This window comes from Pollachius pollachius (assembly GCF_949987615.1).
Source record: "Pollachius pollachius genome assembly, chromosome: 1".
Taxonomy (NCBI): domain Eukaryota; kingdom Metazoa; phylum Chordata; class Actinopteri; order Gadiformes; family Gadidae; genus Pollachius; species Pollachius pollachius.
The window spans coordinates 43,738,259-43,754,081 of record NC_136934.1 but is presented as its reverse complement, the minus strand read 5'-3'; the positions used below and the strand labels follow the sequence as shown (position 1 = coordinate 43,754,081).

Here is a 15,823-nt window from a genome sequence, read left to right as displayed (position 1 = left end):
GTTATTGTATTTAATGTATTAAATATTAAGGTATATATTATGTATATATGTATAAATATACAATTATTTAGTTATAATATTATAAGTAGACCATAGCTTTTATTCAATTATCATTATAACAAGATCTGTATCTGACCATTGAGCATCCTCTCGGGAATTCTATGAATGAAATTCATATTGACGGTATGGCTCTATATCCCTATTCTCGCACACCCATCTTGAATTCAATAGACCACTTTCGTTGCTTCGATGAAGTCTGGTGGTCTCCGTATATAATAAATAAATATTTATTTATTATATACGGAGCTCAGCTCTTCTCAATGCTGTGGAACTCTCCGTTCACTTCCATGGGCCTTCCTGACTTCCGTCTGTAAATTATTTTTTCCTTCAGGGCGAAGCATGGACCTATTATGGGGCGAAGCAAGACACCTCCGCTTCGTGTCGGCGTCCTGTTCGCCGTGTTCGGGGCTTACTACTTTCCATATAATGACCTGCTTAAAGTATTGTGGCGACCACGGGTGTGGGCGCCATGTTCCGGAGCCGCGGTAATTCTGGGAATTGGGGCTGTCAGTTGACAAAAGGGGTTTTGTTAATTTATTCTGTTGTTAGGTTAAGTGGGGTTTGGGGTTGGGGTTTAACGGGTTTGGGGTCTTTATTGGTTGTGTGTTAATTACGTGTAGTTCCATTGTTGTGTAATCGCGACCATTAGTGAGAGTGTTGTGTGTGTTGATCAGATGTGCCGTGTTCTATAACGTTCGGTGGTCGTTAATAAAGGCAGTCCGTCAGTGGCGCAAAAAGTAGGTATGCACTATATGCGGCGCATAGGGGCGCCACACCAGAGGGGGCGCCAAGGCGATGGAAGTAAAATTATTTGAGTCGGCATTTTCTGTATTTAACAGCGTTTGTGTAAATGATATGATGATCAATAACAGAGGACCGTCACTGATAAGGCGCCCTCCCGCTCCTTCGCCTCCCTCCCCCCCCCCCCCCCTACCCACACTGCGCTCCAGTGGGCGCCCCCTCGAGCACGACCTAGAGGCGAGCGCCAGAGTGTTTTCATTTGAACCGTATTGTCACCTGATGACACGTACCTCAATATGGAGAGGCAGAGAAAAAAGCTCTTGGGGTCAAAACATAGAAAAAGAAGATTGGGAAGGAGAAGGAGTGCGCAGGGATGAAGATGTAAGCTTTTCAAAGTGGTTGAAAGACAGTAGTTTTCAGTGAATCAAGAGGAGGCTTGTAAATATTCAGGTTAGCTAAATCTACTACTAGTAAAACAACAGGTTACTGTTGTCTTGCAACTGTACTGATCAGAATGGAGCCTTCAATATAACAGATCATGACAAGAAAAATAAAGGAACTTGTTTGTGGTTATTTTGTTTTGCTTCAATCGCTATGCAAATCTTTGTTTTACGTGAATAGAACCAGTAAAAACGGAGTTATAAAGTTGATACAAAAAAATCGATTCAGATAAGTTAATCAAAAAAAAAAGTCTGAATCGAGACTGAATCGTTCTTCACAGTATCGTGATGCATCAAAGAATCAATTATTTTTCCCACCCCTATTGGTTACTGTACTCCAAAGGTTCTAACAGAGTCTTTTGTTTTGCATGTAAGCTTTTTGGTAAAGCTAGAGTTGCTGACACGCGCCTTGTGGTGGGGTATAAAAACTGGCAGTGTCTTTCAAAAATATTGAAGCACCATGAAACAAGTGGTTATCACATAAATGCTTATCTGATGTGAAAAGAATTGGCATCCCGCTTACGCCTAGGTAAACTATTGATAGCGAATTGCAGAGCAAAAAAGACCACAGAGCCTGTTGACTTGAGTGATCGACTGCATACTCTTCCTTGCAGAAAGAAACCTGCCACTGAGGGGGAAAAATGCAGTTAGGAAATCCTAGAAATGGAAATTTTCCGGGTATCCTTGATCTCATAGCACGGTATGATGTTACACTGGCAGAGCATCTTAGAAAGTCCGCCTCAAAAAAAAACACCGGATATCTGTCCTGGTGCACTCAAAATGATTTTTTTGATTCAATATCAGAGTGTGTTTTAGGTGTTTTTTTTGGGGGTGGGGGGGCTGCTATGTGTCTGCATACCCCCCAAAAAGTAGGCAGTTGCGCCCCTGCAGTCCGTAGTCGTGCGGTGTATGGGGCACGGAACTGCATAATTGGTTCAACCTGGGCTCCCGTCTCGTCCTTCCCGTGCTGCTCGCCACAGTATTTTTTTTAAAGTTGTTAAATAAAATAGCATCATTACACTGTTACATAAAATAACATAATAAACATAGACAATGGTTTTATAGCCATGATTTAAACGGCAGGCGAGCTGCTGGTTTCAGCATCCATAGCAACCATCATAGCAACCATGCTATCATATTTCTGTCGAGACCTGAAATATTCTTCATCGTAACTATCAAACCAAACATCCTTCTCATTCACCGAGCGAAGGTTAGGAAAGTAAAATGCCCATTTCTCGCTAAAAATGTTTACATAAACACTTTTAATGGCGTAACTATACAAAAATATATTTTACACCCAGAATAAAAAGTATTTCTGCCATTTTCACAGAAAAAGATCCTAAAAACTATCCAATAGGAAAGATGCTCACAGCGTCTATTAGAGACGTAGTCGGGTTAATACAGGAGTGAATGGGCTGCTGGAGCACCCGCTCTGAACGTCAAACATCGCCGGGGATGGCATTACATTGTAGTGAATTGAACCCCCTCGCCGCCTGCAGACGACGCCAAAAGGTACTTTTCCTGTCACCGACCAACGCTGAAGGGTACCTTTCCCGGCAGCGACCGACGCAAAAGTGCCTTTGCCAAAAGTCGGTATTTGACGTTCTCGGTGTGAGACTGTGTTGGTAAACCACAGGTTAAATATCCCAAAGGTTGTAAATAAGAAAATATGATTATGATTATTATTATTCTATATATTGGTTTAACTTTTAAAAGATGATTGTTATTGTCAAGCAAGTCATTAGACATACTGTTTATTTCTGATATTTTGTTTCCAGATTGCGACTGTACAGTGCAATTCCGTTGTGTCTTTGAAAGAAGTTCCTTTTAGTTGGCGATCAAATTCAGACAAATTGGCATTAAAACAATCAGGACCTCCAAGACCAAATAAGATTAAACAGGTTTCTTCAAAGGGGAGGAAGTCATACGCCCGAGGATAACCCTAACCCTAACCCTAACAAATTGGTACGAGAGAAAAAGCTGTCTAGCAGGCTGTGAAGAAGCTAACGCAGTGTTCTGCTCCCCCTGCCTCCTCTTCCACCCTGACGGCCGCACGGCAGACAGCACTGCGCGGGTATCGACTGGTGGGACACATTGAGATGGAATTTGCGGCTATTGGGAGGGCGAACATTGCCCCTCAACTGCAACAACTCCAAGTTTGTTTGACTGCACTTCCTTTGCATTGTTGTAAAGGTTATGAAAGCTCTTGATCCTACAATCTGAACAAATACCATGACGTTGTATTTTCAGCTGATTTTGTATTTCATTTGTGTATGAAAATACATTGTGCAATGTTGAGGAATGTAAAATGATTGTATTTCTATGTGCCACTTTGATAACTTATTTTACTTTTGTAAGCCAATACTTTCAAGGTCATTCATTAAATACTTGACTTAATATGCTGCCCCTGTCTTTAGGTTGTTGCCGGACATGTTTTCTTCTGTTTACCTAATTTCATCATACAACACTAGATGAATGTAAATAATTAACTGTGGCGCTACACCATATTTGTTTATGAAGTTGCAATCTAGTGGACACAAGAAGGATCTCTGTATGAGTTAATCATCTAACAACAAATTGATACTTTCTTGTTTAATGCACATATTGAATGGGTCACTTTATTCATTATCAGAAAAATAGCCCCACATGAGATTTTCTTCAGGAGCCGCCACTGGCTGAATATGCAATTGTGTGAACCCGCTAAGCCATTTCAATTCAAGATCCATTCCGAGGGGGTTATTCTGCCCTCAGGTGGTGTGAATTTGCATTCACAGCCCAGGGAGAGAATGCTTGCGGTTGTCCGTGGTGAATTTTAATACAATATATACTTTTTCAGTGTACAAAATGCATTGTGTGAAACGTGACAAAAAATCTATAGAAATTTATAAATATATTAATTGTAATTTTATCCTGTTGGCATAATAAACATAGGTTAAGTTTCTACTAGGTTTTATAGCAATGTCTAAGGCTAATTCAAATGTGTAACCATCTCTTTTAAACAATTGCAGTCTTCCGTCACAGTTCTCAGCTCAAGGCAAGGTAAGGAGCCGCCCTAAAGAAAGTCTTGCCTAGGGCCCCCTACTGCCTAGAGCCAACATTTATTAGTATTGACAAAGTGCATTATTAACAGTATTAAGAGCAGCATAAATAGTATGAACACTGAACACTTACAGTAACAGAACAGTATTATCAGTATATAAGTGGAAATCCTGAAGATTTATTTATTTCATAACATTCATAGTACTGCAAAAGCAATGGATTTCATAAGTGGGCCACAGTCTCAAGCAGCACTTTTGTGATACCTTATTCAGCGATAGATTGTCAAGATTGCCAACTCCAAGTTGTTATATCTAACACACTTACTGAACTACATCATGCATTGACCATGATAAGTCATCAGAGATTAAGGACACTGCGGGAGTGTGTTTGGATGTTCTATTTCATGTAGTCTACGCGTGAAAATTTCAACTATGCACCAATCAGCTGCATTAACAGTGTTAACAGTATTAAAGTATTTACTAATTAACAGTAATACAGTGCATTTTTATTATTGGTTGATTATGGTTTTGTTTAATATCTATCTAACTTTATCTTCTTCCTGTATGTTGGCTTAGCTCTATTAACACAAAGGTATGTCTGAGCTCATGCAAATTTTAAGTTCCTCATTCACGTCATACGTGGACAGATAGATTGAATAACATTTTACTCTTCAGGAACTTCATATCAAGTCCTTCACCTCTATCACGTAAGTCAACTTTAAGACTGATTGCTAGAACAAAGGAACATAATTCCTGTTTACATGTATTAATATATATTATTGAAGTTTAATTCAAGCAATACCAGCAAGAGCAATTGTTTTCCTATTTATATCTGTATCTAAACCTCTCTTCTGTACCGCTGGTACAAAAGTTAATGTCCTCTATAGTTTTAATGATGAGATTAAGAGATCTTTGTATTTCTGCTGATGAAGTTCTGGAGAGAACATGACTGGATCCTGGAGAATATATCTGCTCTGTGGTCTCCTGCAAGGTAAACATCTTAATCCTTCCTGTTGATACCCGGAGTGGGTACTATCTTAATACATATAGCACTGAGGTACTCTCTGTAGTACTCTTTCTTATACCTTTGATACTCTGATACTGTTTTTACCCTCTGTAGTAATACCTGTAGTTAATATCTGTAGTAGTTGCTCTGTTAATACCTTTATTACGCTCAGGAGTATTCACTGTAATCCTCTGTTAATACCTGTAGTATTCACTGTAATCCTCTGTTAATACCTGTAGTTCTCTCTGTGTTTATCTGTCAATACCGGTAGTACTCTGCTAATACTTTTTAATTACTCAGTGATTACTTAAACCTAAGATTTTAAACTTCAAATTTTGAAATGTACCATCCAAATCAAACATAATAAATGATAATAATAATAATAATAATAATAATAATAATAATAATAACAACTGATAACTTAGTAACTAATATTAATACTACTAATAATAGTAGGATATATTACCTTGTTTTGTCCAATGTTGCATTAAAATATTTTTTCAGAGTTTGTGCGTCATATGAGTTTTTGGATTTGTCAACATCTTGTTTTAAAGGTGCTGACTGCAACGCTGCAGTATATGAGGCCCTAATGCCAGATAGAGTGACGACACTCACTGGATCCTGTGTTACCGTTCCTTGTTCCTTCACCTTGGAGGATGGGAATGAAGAAAAGCTAAATGCTGGATGTAAACCATTTTGGTTAAAAGATGAAATAAATTCACCTATCAGTTCTACAATACTCAGGGGAAGCCTAACAGAGTACAACTGTACTACAACATTCAATAACGTACAGGACAATGGTTCATATAAGTTTAGAATGGAGTGTCCAGCTGAATATCAATTAACGTTTTCAAACTACCCAGTGACCATCCAGATCAAGGGTAAGTGCAATGTGTGTCTGTCTGAAACAAACATGTCTCACAAGTCGTATTGGTCTTACTGTGGTTCAAATGATGCTGAATGCTGGTAATGCTTGGGTCTCCATAGTAACCGCTCTAAATTGATTTGGTACCCAGGGGACCCTGAGGCACCTCGTTTGACAACCCCCAAGGAGCAGGTGGTGGAGGGGACTCTTGTGGAGCTGGGGTGCTCTGCTCCATCCTACTGTGACACCCACCCGCCCACTGTGACGTGGACCCCCGCCCTGGGGCTCAGCACCCAGCTCCAGCAGAACGATACCATGACCTCCACTCTGACCTTCAACGGCTCCCACCTCCACCATGGGAACAATGTCTCCTGCACTGCGGCCTACTTCATACCATCTGGCAACAAAACTGTGACGTCTACAAGATACCAACTCAGTATCTCATGTGAGTCATTGTTCTACCTTTTCAATGAAGAGTACATTTTATTATTTATTTTCTTTTTTAAATTGATCTTCTCTGTAAATATTCCTCGATATTTCCTTGATCTATGAAGAAAAAGCAGTGGGTTAATAAACAACAACTTTTAATTATTCTCCTGTTTTTAATTTAATTTACTCTATTTTATTGAATTCAGAACAGTTTTGATAAATTCACAACGTCTGACCAACACGACACCGGAGCTGAGCGCTCTGATTGGTGGGTTCTCTCTCAGATGCCCCCAGGAACACCTCTGCTTTCGGCAGCCCTTGTCTTCCAGCCAGCGAAGGAGGCTGCCTGAACCTGACCTGCACCAGTCATGCTAACCCTGCTGTCAGCGAGGTCACCTGGTACCGAATACACAGAGAACACATCCTTAAGATCGGGACTGAATCTTCTCTGTCCATCCAGCTGTTAAACACCAATAACTTGTTCTTCTGTGTAGTCAGGAATGACATTGGCATTGAAACATCTAATATCTACAAGATCGACATTCAAAGTAAGTTGATTCAAAACAGGAAACAACCCTGAGCTTGTTCCTAAAGGTTCCTTGATCTAAGACAGAGGACAAAGCAGCGTGTTGATCAATAATTCAAAGTAAGATTGACTCAAAACCATTGAGCAAATGTAAGGTTTTTTTATTCAAACCTGAATACATTTTTTATCTATTCATTTCAGTTTTTGTTCTGCTTTTCTGTTCACTCTGACAGCTTATTGTAAGGTCGACATTCAAAGATTAGAGATTAGATAGATTGATTAACCAGGAACCACCCTGAGTTTGGTGATGTAGTGATAACAATGTTTTTTGTTAAACAGGAAGTAAGATGACTTCTCCAAATTCTTCTTGTTGTCTTCCCACTTCCCTGTATTCAAAGCTCCTCCAAGAATCCTGCCCGCTTCAAACTGCAGCATAATTGCAGCCTGGGTGCAATGTTCCTGCGACAGCGTGGGCAGACCATCACCGTCTCTGGAGTGGTGGTTGGATGGGAAACTGGTGTTGGGTTCTGAAGACATGTCTTTTAGCCAGGTCAACCTGGAGAACGCCACGTTGAGGAGCTCCCTCACAATGAGGGCCCCTGCTGGTCTGACAGCCTTGACCTGCCACAGCTCCAACGCTGCCGGGAACACCAGCCAGACGCTTCCTGTCCTCCACCTGGATACACAGCCGAACCTGACAGGTCTGACCTCAGGTAGCTAAAGGGTCCCTATTGCAACACCAGCTGTGAGGCAGATCAGTCATTACAAGGTCTTTCAAAATATAGTCACTTCTGGACAATCCCATCACAAATAGGAGTGATGTAGAGTACAGATGATGTATGATAATAATTATAATAATAATATTTATTTATATAGCACTTTTCAAAGTTACAAAGTGCTTTGCAAGGTCATACAAACAAGGAAAATGACTAAAAGTAGAATTGGTGAAGTAATAATGACAAGCTAGATTATTTAGGAGATATTTGAAAGAAGACACATAGCTTAAGTTTGGAGACGCTGTATTGAGAGGGACAGAAATACGAGTTACAGTAGTCTAAGCAGGAAGAGGTGAGAGCGTTGATAAGAGTGTCTAGATTCTAACTGTCTATCTATTTTATAGATAATACGACGTTGCAGACACACAATTCAAAGACTGAAATTATCTTGTGGTTAAAGTTGTTAGCAAAGATGACATCAATACTTCTGCAATTGGGTATGATGCAACAGGATGCCATGAGGAGAAGTGCTCACTCACCTGCCCCTATGGAAATAGCTTCCCATTTTCTGAGTTTAGCGGAAGAAAGTTTTTAACTATATATATATATATACGTTTTTAACAATATTCTGTGTTGTATTTTGACCAGTTGTGTTGCGTTTTATTGTAGTCAAACAAGAAATTAGTCTGGCAGTAATCTGCATATATATATATATATAAAAAAAAGAAGTGACTTGTGCATCATAGATCATGGTACATGAAAATTAGGTAATAAACAAAATAAAGGATGGGTAGATCAACTCACCGGTCACCTCCCTGATGTACTGCACCAATTGGTAGGTTGGTAAGAAATTTCTTTTTGTGACTTTTTTAATGGCTTGTGACGTCTAATAATCACAAGGGATTTTTAAAATGCATTGTTGACAAATCCAATCTCAAAATCCTGATGCCGCCTTTTCACACAGAAAAACTGCCCTGGATAGCTGCTATTGCAGTGCTAGCTGCGGGTCTGCTGTTTGCAGCAGTGTGTGCTGTAAGGTACGTGGACTGCTAGCCGGTGATTGTATGAATGTCCATTTCTTCACTGATTTCTTTACTGATTATTCAATTATTGTCAATATTGAATTAGCATTCAGTTACACTGAGTTCATAATCTGAATTGAAACCACTTTCCCTGTCTGGTAGTGGGATCAATAAAGCTAACCACATGTCAATAAAAAATAGTCAGATTATTTTTCTCCTTCCTCTTCTTCTTCTTCCCTACTGTCAACATTCCAGAGCTTGGAAAATGGCCAACCAAACAAGACTCGGCAAGGATGCTCTACTCAACAAATCTCCACCCAATCAAGGGAACACCCAGGTAACCCTCCCCCTATTTTTACCCAGGTTACCCTATCTGAAAACAATCTGTAGCCGGCTGACCCTAACACTATCTTTACCAATTTAACCCTAACCTTATCTGTAAACAGCAGAGATGTGGACTCGAGTTACATGACTTGGACTCGAGTCAGACTCGAGTCATGATTTTGACTTCAGACTTGACTTGACAAAATTACGCATGACTTGCGGCTCGACTTGACTGCTATTGACTTGTGACTTGACTCAGACTTTGACTCTTTGACTTGTAATGATGTCTTGAATCAAAAACATTTATTGTTTTAGATATCTAACATATTTTCCGCCTGGAGGGCTAGACACCCAAGGCGCATTCACTTCCGTGAAGATGAAAAAAAAACAGCGAGCGAAGACAAATCTACACTTGTATCTTCAATAATATCCAAACGAAATTTCAATATCATTTATACTTTATTCAGAATAACAGTTTTAGTTTCATATTGGCAGCGCTTTAAGTTGGTCCCATTGAAGCCGTCTGGCCAGCCTCTGATTCTTAAGACATCGTAACTAAATCATTTTTCCGTTTACCTTCGTTCAATTGGCTTCGTTTCAGTTGGTCTCATTGATTTACGTTGACGCTGGTGTTGAGGACGTTCAGCAGTGTTGCCAGATTGGGCGGTTTTTACCATAGATATATATAGAACACTAGATGTCTTGTCCGCGCTCCTGGCCAATTAAGTCGAACGTCCGCACTGGCGGCCATCTTGCCAAAGTCAGCTGCTCACCCATAACATTGTGTTGGTAGTGGTACATGTACTTTTTAAATAACCATAACTTGCTAAATTTTCAACCCATTTTCAAACGGTTTGGTTTGTTATAAACGTCAGAGATGTAGTTATGAAACTGCATACTTATGAATAATTATGTTAGGTTCTATAAAAATAGAATAATGTTCTAAAATAGGTACAAGATTATAACCACGTTAAGTTATGGTTATTTAAAAAGTATATATACCACTACCAACACAATGTTATGGGTGAGCAGCTGATTGTTGCAAGATGGCCGCCAGTGCGGACGTTCTAGACGCCGACGTAAGACATCTAGTGTTCTATATCTATGGTTTTTACCTCCCTATTGGGCTACATTTTGAGCACGTTTAGGCAGTGTTGCCAGATTGGGCGGTTTTTCCCACCCTATTCGGCTACTTTTAACAACATACGATTTTGGCTAATGCGCATATCATTTGAAGACAGAAACAATGAACATATTATAACTGTATTGATAAGAAATGGGCTCTCAAGTCCCACGCATTCGGCGTGAGATACACGCAATTCAACCCATGCCCACGACGCTCACACGCCATGTGAGCGTCGTATTTCTCACGCAGAGAAATTACCAAGATAGCGCCCACCAATTTGCGCCGCTATTTAACAGTGGAACAGGTAGGAATCAAACAGGTTTCCCGTACGTAGGGTAAACAGACGTCCTCTTTTGCCCGGACATGCCCTCTTTTTGAGACACTTTAAAAAAAATGTGTCCGGGCGGAAATTCAAAATCGTCCGGGATTTTATTAAAGCCTCATACATGTTCACATTGAATTTGTTTCTCTGCGCCGTTCACCAACTAGTTGGGCTACGCCCTCCCCTACTCAGTTCTGTTCGCTTTGCATTGGTGGAAGTGAGTAGGGGGAGTGGTTAAGTAGAGCCTTCAGATTGGACGGTTTGACCTACTTAGTTACCGTCATGTTTTGTATTTATTTTTTTACCATTGATGTTTTATAGGGACAAATATTAACACATTTCTCCTACAGGGGATTGATAAAGTTCTATCTATTGAACAGAAAGAAACACTTGGTCATACTTTACACACTTTACCACAGCATTGCCCTACTGAATGCCACAGATATATTTAAAGAATTGGACTGAATGCCACATAAATATATAATTGTGGAAATTGCATTGAATGAAAGATACAATTTCGCACGTTGAGCACACAGTTGTGTGACTCGTTTATTTCGTTAGAGAAAACAGGAATCCAAAACGTGCTGCAAGTGAACATATCCCGCATCGGGCTCCGGCTCATGAGATGCTCGTAATCCTTAAAGGGACAGCGATCCCTGAAACACCGAGACAGTAAACGACATGCCTAACACAGTGTAAAGAACAACACGTAACAAAATACTGTAGGTGAATTATGTTACACTCACTACATAATTTTGTTTTTTGCACGTTTGCAACATTTAAAAGTTCAGGGAAAAGTATATGCCTCTACTGGTGTTGCTTAAGCCAATAGCCTTTTGAGGCAGTGTTGTTCCTGAATATTAGTGTTAAGCAGTGTTGGTAATAACGCCGTTTAAAAGAACGGCGTTACCCCGTTATTTTTTCAGTAACGGGGTAATCTAACTAATTACTATTTCCGTCGTTACAACGCCGTTACCGTTACTGTACGAAAAATGCAGTGCGTTACTATGAATTGATTGAATGAACTGCGTAATCCGAACGCACCCTGGCTCCAAACACAAACCGCTAGTGAGGAGACCGGGTGGGTTAACAACGAGATAATTATGATTGGCTAAGGCAGAGTCATGTTTCATGGTAGCCAATCGGAAAAAAGTGTTTTTACACACAAGCCAGGACACGCGCGCCACACACGCAACCAAGCAAATTGAAATTCAGGCCCCATCCACACTAACTCGGGTAAATGTTCGGAATGTTTTGCATCCACGTTCCACATTGAAATTATTTTGATAAACAGTTGTTGTCATGGTTACGTAACTCCGCCACGCCTCTCTGTTTAGATTACAGGCGCGCGGTCAGCTGATGTTTACAGTTGATCAGCTGTTTAATCATTTTTGACCCGGTCTTGTCCAGAAGTGAAGTCTTTCTGTTTTTTTACCATCACTTAAGAACATCAAGTACAGCGCTCGACTCCGGCGTTGGAGCAACGAATATGTTTGAGCCAATATGTTGAGTTGTTTCTGGAGATAAATTAGTACATTGTACAGAAATCATCATTTGCATTTTTTTGATGAGCGTCTCGGTCTCGAGCGCAAGCTTGTGGCAGTGTCATGGCAGTGTCATAGCAACCGAACGTCATCCTTTCTGAAAGCCTCCGTCTACCCTGTCCACACTACAATGCGAACCCAGTGTTTTCAAATTCATCCACCTCAGCGATCGTTTTCGAAAAGCATAGTTTTTAGTGTTTGGGAATTCTCGGGCTAAACGGATAAATATTAATACGTTTGTAGATTTACCCGGGTTAGTGTGGACGGGGCCTCAGTTGGAAGCATACCAGGGCCTTGAATGGGCAGTTCAACCATTTAACACATTAAGGCCAAGTGAAAACTGCTCAAAAAAATCCAAATTCTTTGACATATAGCAACTTTCTTTTTTTTTTACACTAACGCAAATAGTTACTTTCCCTGGTAATTAGTTACTTTTATTATAAAGTAATTCAGTTACTAACTCAGTTACTTTTTGGAACAAGTAGTGAGTAACTATAACTAATTTCTTTTTTAAAGTAACGTTCCCAACACTGGTGTTAAGGGCCAATAATGCTTACTATCATACATTAGTCACCATGTCTGTGGACACATTTGTATGCAGTCACATGTTAATATACCCCCCCCCCCCCCCCCCCAGTTCAAAACTTGAGAGCCCTGTGACACTGTGCATTAGAGTGATATGTTGAAATTATGATTAATAGTCTAATAATGACATTATTAAGAAAAATACATGATGACTTGTTCAAGACTTGAAAAAGTTTGCGACTTGAACTTGGACTCAACTTGGCTTTGGTGTGACTTTGACTTGGACTCGACTTGCCTTTCCCTGTCTTGACTTGGGACTCGACTCGGACTTGACTGCTAAGATTTGGGACTTACTTGGGACTTGCCAAACAGTGACTTTGTCCCATCTCTGGTAAACAGGTTACCCTAACCCTATCTTTCCCAAGGTAACCCTAACCTTATCTGTAAACAGGTTGCCCTAACCCTATGTTTACCAAGGTCACCCTAATCTTATCTGTAAACAGGTTACCCTAACCCTATGATTACCAAGGTAACCCTAACCTTATGTGTAAATGGGTTACCCTAACCCGACCCTATGCTTATCCAGGTAACCCTAACCCTATCTCTGTCCCAAGGCCACCCTAAACTTAACCGGTTTTACCCAGAAAACCAGGGTTCGAGTTACGTGGGAGCCATTAGGAGTTGAGCTCCTATAAGTCTGAGCTCCAATGAAATAAATAATATGTCAAAATGTGTGTGTGTGCGTGTGTGTGTGTGTGTGTGTGTGTGAGAGAGAGAGAAAATTGAGAGATCCCTGAGTTTCTGGTGACATCCCAATCAGTAAATCCATATATATATATATATCTCACTCAGGTGTTCTTCAAAAGTGAGGAGGACGTCTATGCTAACATTGATAAACGGATGAACACGGTTGGACCGAGAGAGAAGCCTGTTGGAGCACGAGAAAAGGATGCTGGACTGGAAGAAGGGGCTGTTGGACTGGGAGAAGGGGCTGTTGGACTGGGAGAAGGGGCTTTTGGACCAAGGGAGGAGACTGTAACAGCAACAGGTTCCTTAGCCTTGACCCAACGGGATTCAGAGGAAGCAGCAGCCCCAGCCCCAGACAGGCAGGTGGCGGACTGCGATGTGGTGTACACAACAGTGAACTGGAAGAAGTCCTAGAAAAAAGCTCCTGGGGCAGAGACCCCCTGGGGCCCAGGGCCCCTGAGGCCCCTACAGTTCCTCTCGGGTGGATGAAGGATGAGCTAAGGGCTAGAGGGATGACTTAAGGGCTGCAGGGATGAGTTAAGGGCTGCAGGGAGGAATAAAGGGCTACAGGGATGACTTAAGGCTAGAGGGATTAGCAAACGGCTATAAGGATTAGCTAAGGGCTAAAAGGATGAGTAAGGGGCTAGACCAGGGGCCGTATTCACGAAGAATCTTAGCAGAATCTTTCGTCTCCCCACAACGAGACTAAATGTTTTGGAGACAATGGAGGACTGCGAATTGATAAAGAGATATAGGCGTGAGGGTATCAAACTTGTTTTGAATTAGTGAATAACACCTTGATATTTAGCAACAGGGAAAGTGCAACTTTGCAATGCCGACGATTTAGGAATATCGCTGTTAAGGGAAATGTATAAATATATCCTCAGTTGTTATATGTATATATATATATATATATATATATATATATATATATATATATATATATATATATATATATATATATACATACAGCGCCTTGCAAAAGTATTCACCCCCCTTGGCTTTTTACCTATTTTGTTACATGACAGCCTTTAGTTCAATATTTTTTTAATATGAATTTTATGTGATGGATCAGAAGACAATAGTCTAAGTTGGTGAAGTGAAATGAGAAAAATATATACATAAAACTATTTTTTAGAAATAAAAAACTGAAATTTGGCATGTGCATATGTATTCACGCCCTTTGTTATGAAGCCCATAAAAAGCTCTGGTGCAACCAATTACCTTCAGAAGTCACATAATTAGTAAAATGATGTCTACCTGTGTGCAATCTAAGTGTCACATCTGTCAGTACATATACACACATTTTTTGAAAGGCCCCAGAGGCTGCAACACCTAAACAAGAGGCACCACTAACCAAACACTGCCATGAAGACCAAGGAACTCTCCAAACAAGTCAGGGACAATGTTGTTGAGAAGTACAAGTCAGGGTTAGGTTATAAAAAAATATCCAAATCTTTGATGATCCCCAGGAGCACCATCAAATCTATCATAACCAAATGGAAAGAACATGGCACAACAGCAAACCTGCCAAGAGACGGCCGCCCACCAAAACTCACGGACAGGGCAAGGAAGGCATTAATAAGAGAGGCAGCACAGAGACCTAAGGTAACCCTGGAGGAGCTGCAGAGTTCCACAGCAGAGACTGGAGTATCTGTACATAGGACGACAATAAGCCGTACGCTCCATAGAGTTGGGCTTTATGGCAGAGTGGCCAGAAGAAAGCCATTACTTTCAGCAAAAAACAAAATGGCACGTTTTGAGTTTGCGAAAAGGCATGTGGGAGACTCCCAAAATGTATGGAGGAAGGTGCTCTGGTCTGATGAGACTAAAATTGAACTTTTTGGCCATCAAAGAAAAAGCTATGTCTGGCGTAAACCCAACACATCGCATCACCCAAAGAACACCATCCCCACAGTGAAACATGGTGGTGGCAGCATCATGCTGTGGGGATGTTTTTCAGCAGCCGGGACTGGGAAACTGGTCAGAGTTGAGGGAAAGATGGATGGTGCTAAATACAGGGATGTTCTTGAGCAAAATCTGTACCACTCTGTGCATGATTTGAGGCTAGGACGGAGGTTCACCTTCCAGCAGGACAATGACCGCAAACACACTGCAAAAGCAACACTTGAGTGGTTTAAGGGGAAACATGTAAATGTGTTGGAATGGCCTAGTCAAAGCCCAGACCTCAATCTAATAGAAAATCTGTGGTCAGACTTAAAGATTGCTGTTCACAAGCGCAAACCATCCAACTTGAAGGAGCTGGAGCAGTTTTGAAAGGAGGAATGGGCAAAAATCCCAGTGGTAAGATGTGGCAAGCTCATAGAGACTTATCCAAAGCGACTTGGAGCTGTGATCGCCGCAAAAGGTGGCTCTACAAAGTATTGACTTT

The 15,823-nt window shown here is 40.7% G+C and overlaps 1 protein-coding gene across 2 annotated transcripts; it reads left to right on the top strand.

The window, feature by feature from the left end:
* The first annotated feature begins 4,925 nt into the window (after nt 1-4,925).
* On the top strand, nt 4,926-14,338 carry LOC307083071 (sialic acid-binding Ig-like lectin 5). 2 transcript variants are annotated; one of them, XM_079746868.1, is made up of 9 exons: nt 4,926-4,986; nt 5,212-5,270; nt 5,840-6,166; nt 6,302-6,595; nt 6,864-7,127; nt 7,504-7,806; nt 8,786-8,858; nt 9,099-9,180; nt 13,537-14,338. In XM_079746868.1, exons 2-9 carry the CDS (start codon nt 5,225-5,227, stop codon nt 13,843-13,845), a joined length of 1,698 nt encoding a protein of 565 aa, XP_079602994.1. In that variant the 5' UTR covers nt 4,926-4,986; nt 5,212-5,224; the 3' UTR covers nt 13,846-14,338. The 2 variants fall into 2 exon arrangements, with proteins under 2 accessions (XP_079602994.1, XP_079602993.1); XM_079746867.1 differs by having other exon boundaries at nt 7,504-7,818.
* Nucleotides 14,339-15,823: the final 1,485 nt, after the last annotated feature.

Coding starts and splice junctions, on each gene's coding strand:
- LOC307083071 (XM_079746867.1), top strand. CDS start 5,225: ATGACTGGATCCTGGAGAATATATCTGCTCTGTGGTCTCCTGCAAG. Junction 6,596..6,863: donor ATACCAACTCAGTATCTCAT/GTGAGTCATTGT, acceptor GTTCTCTCTCAG/ATGCCCCCAGGAACACCTCT. Junction 9,181..13,536: donor CCAATCAAGGGAACACCCAG/GTAACCCTCCCC, acceptor TATCTCACTCAG/GTGTTCTTCAAAAGTGAGGA.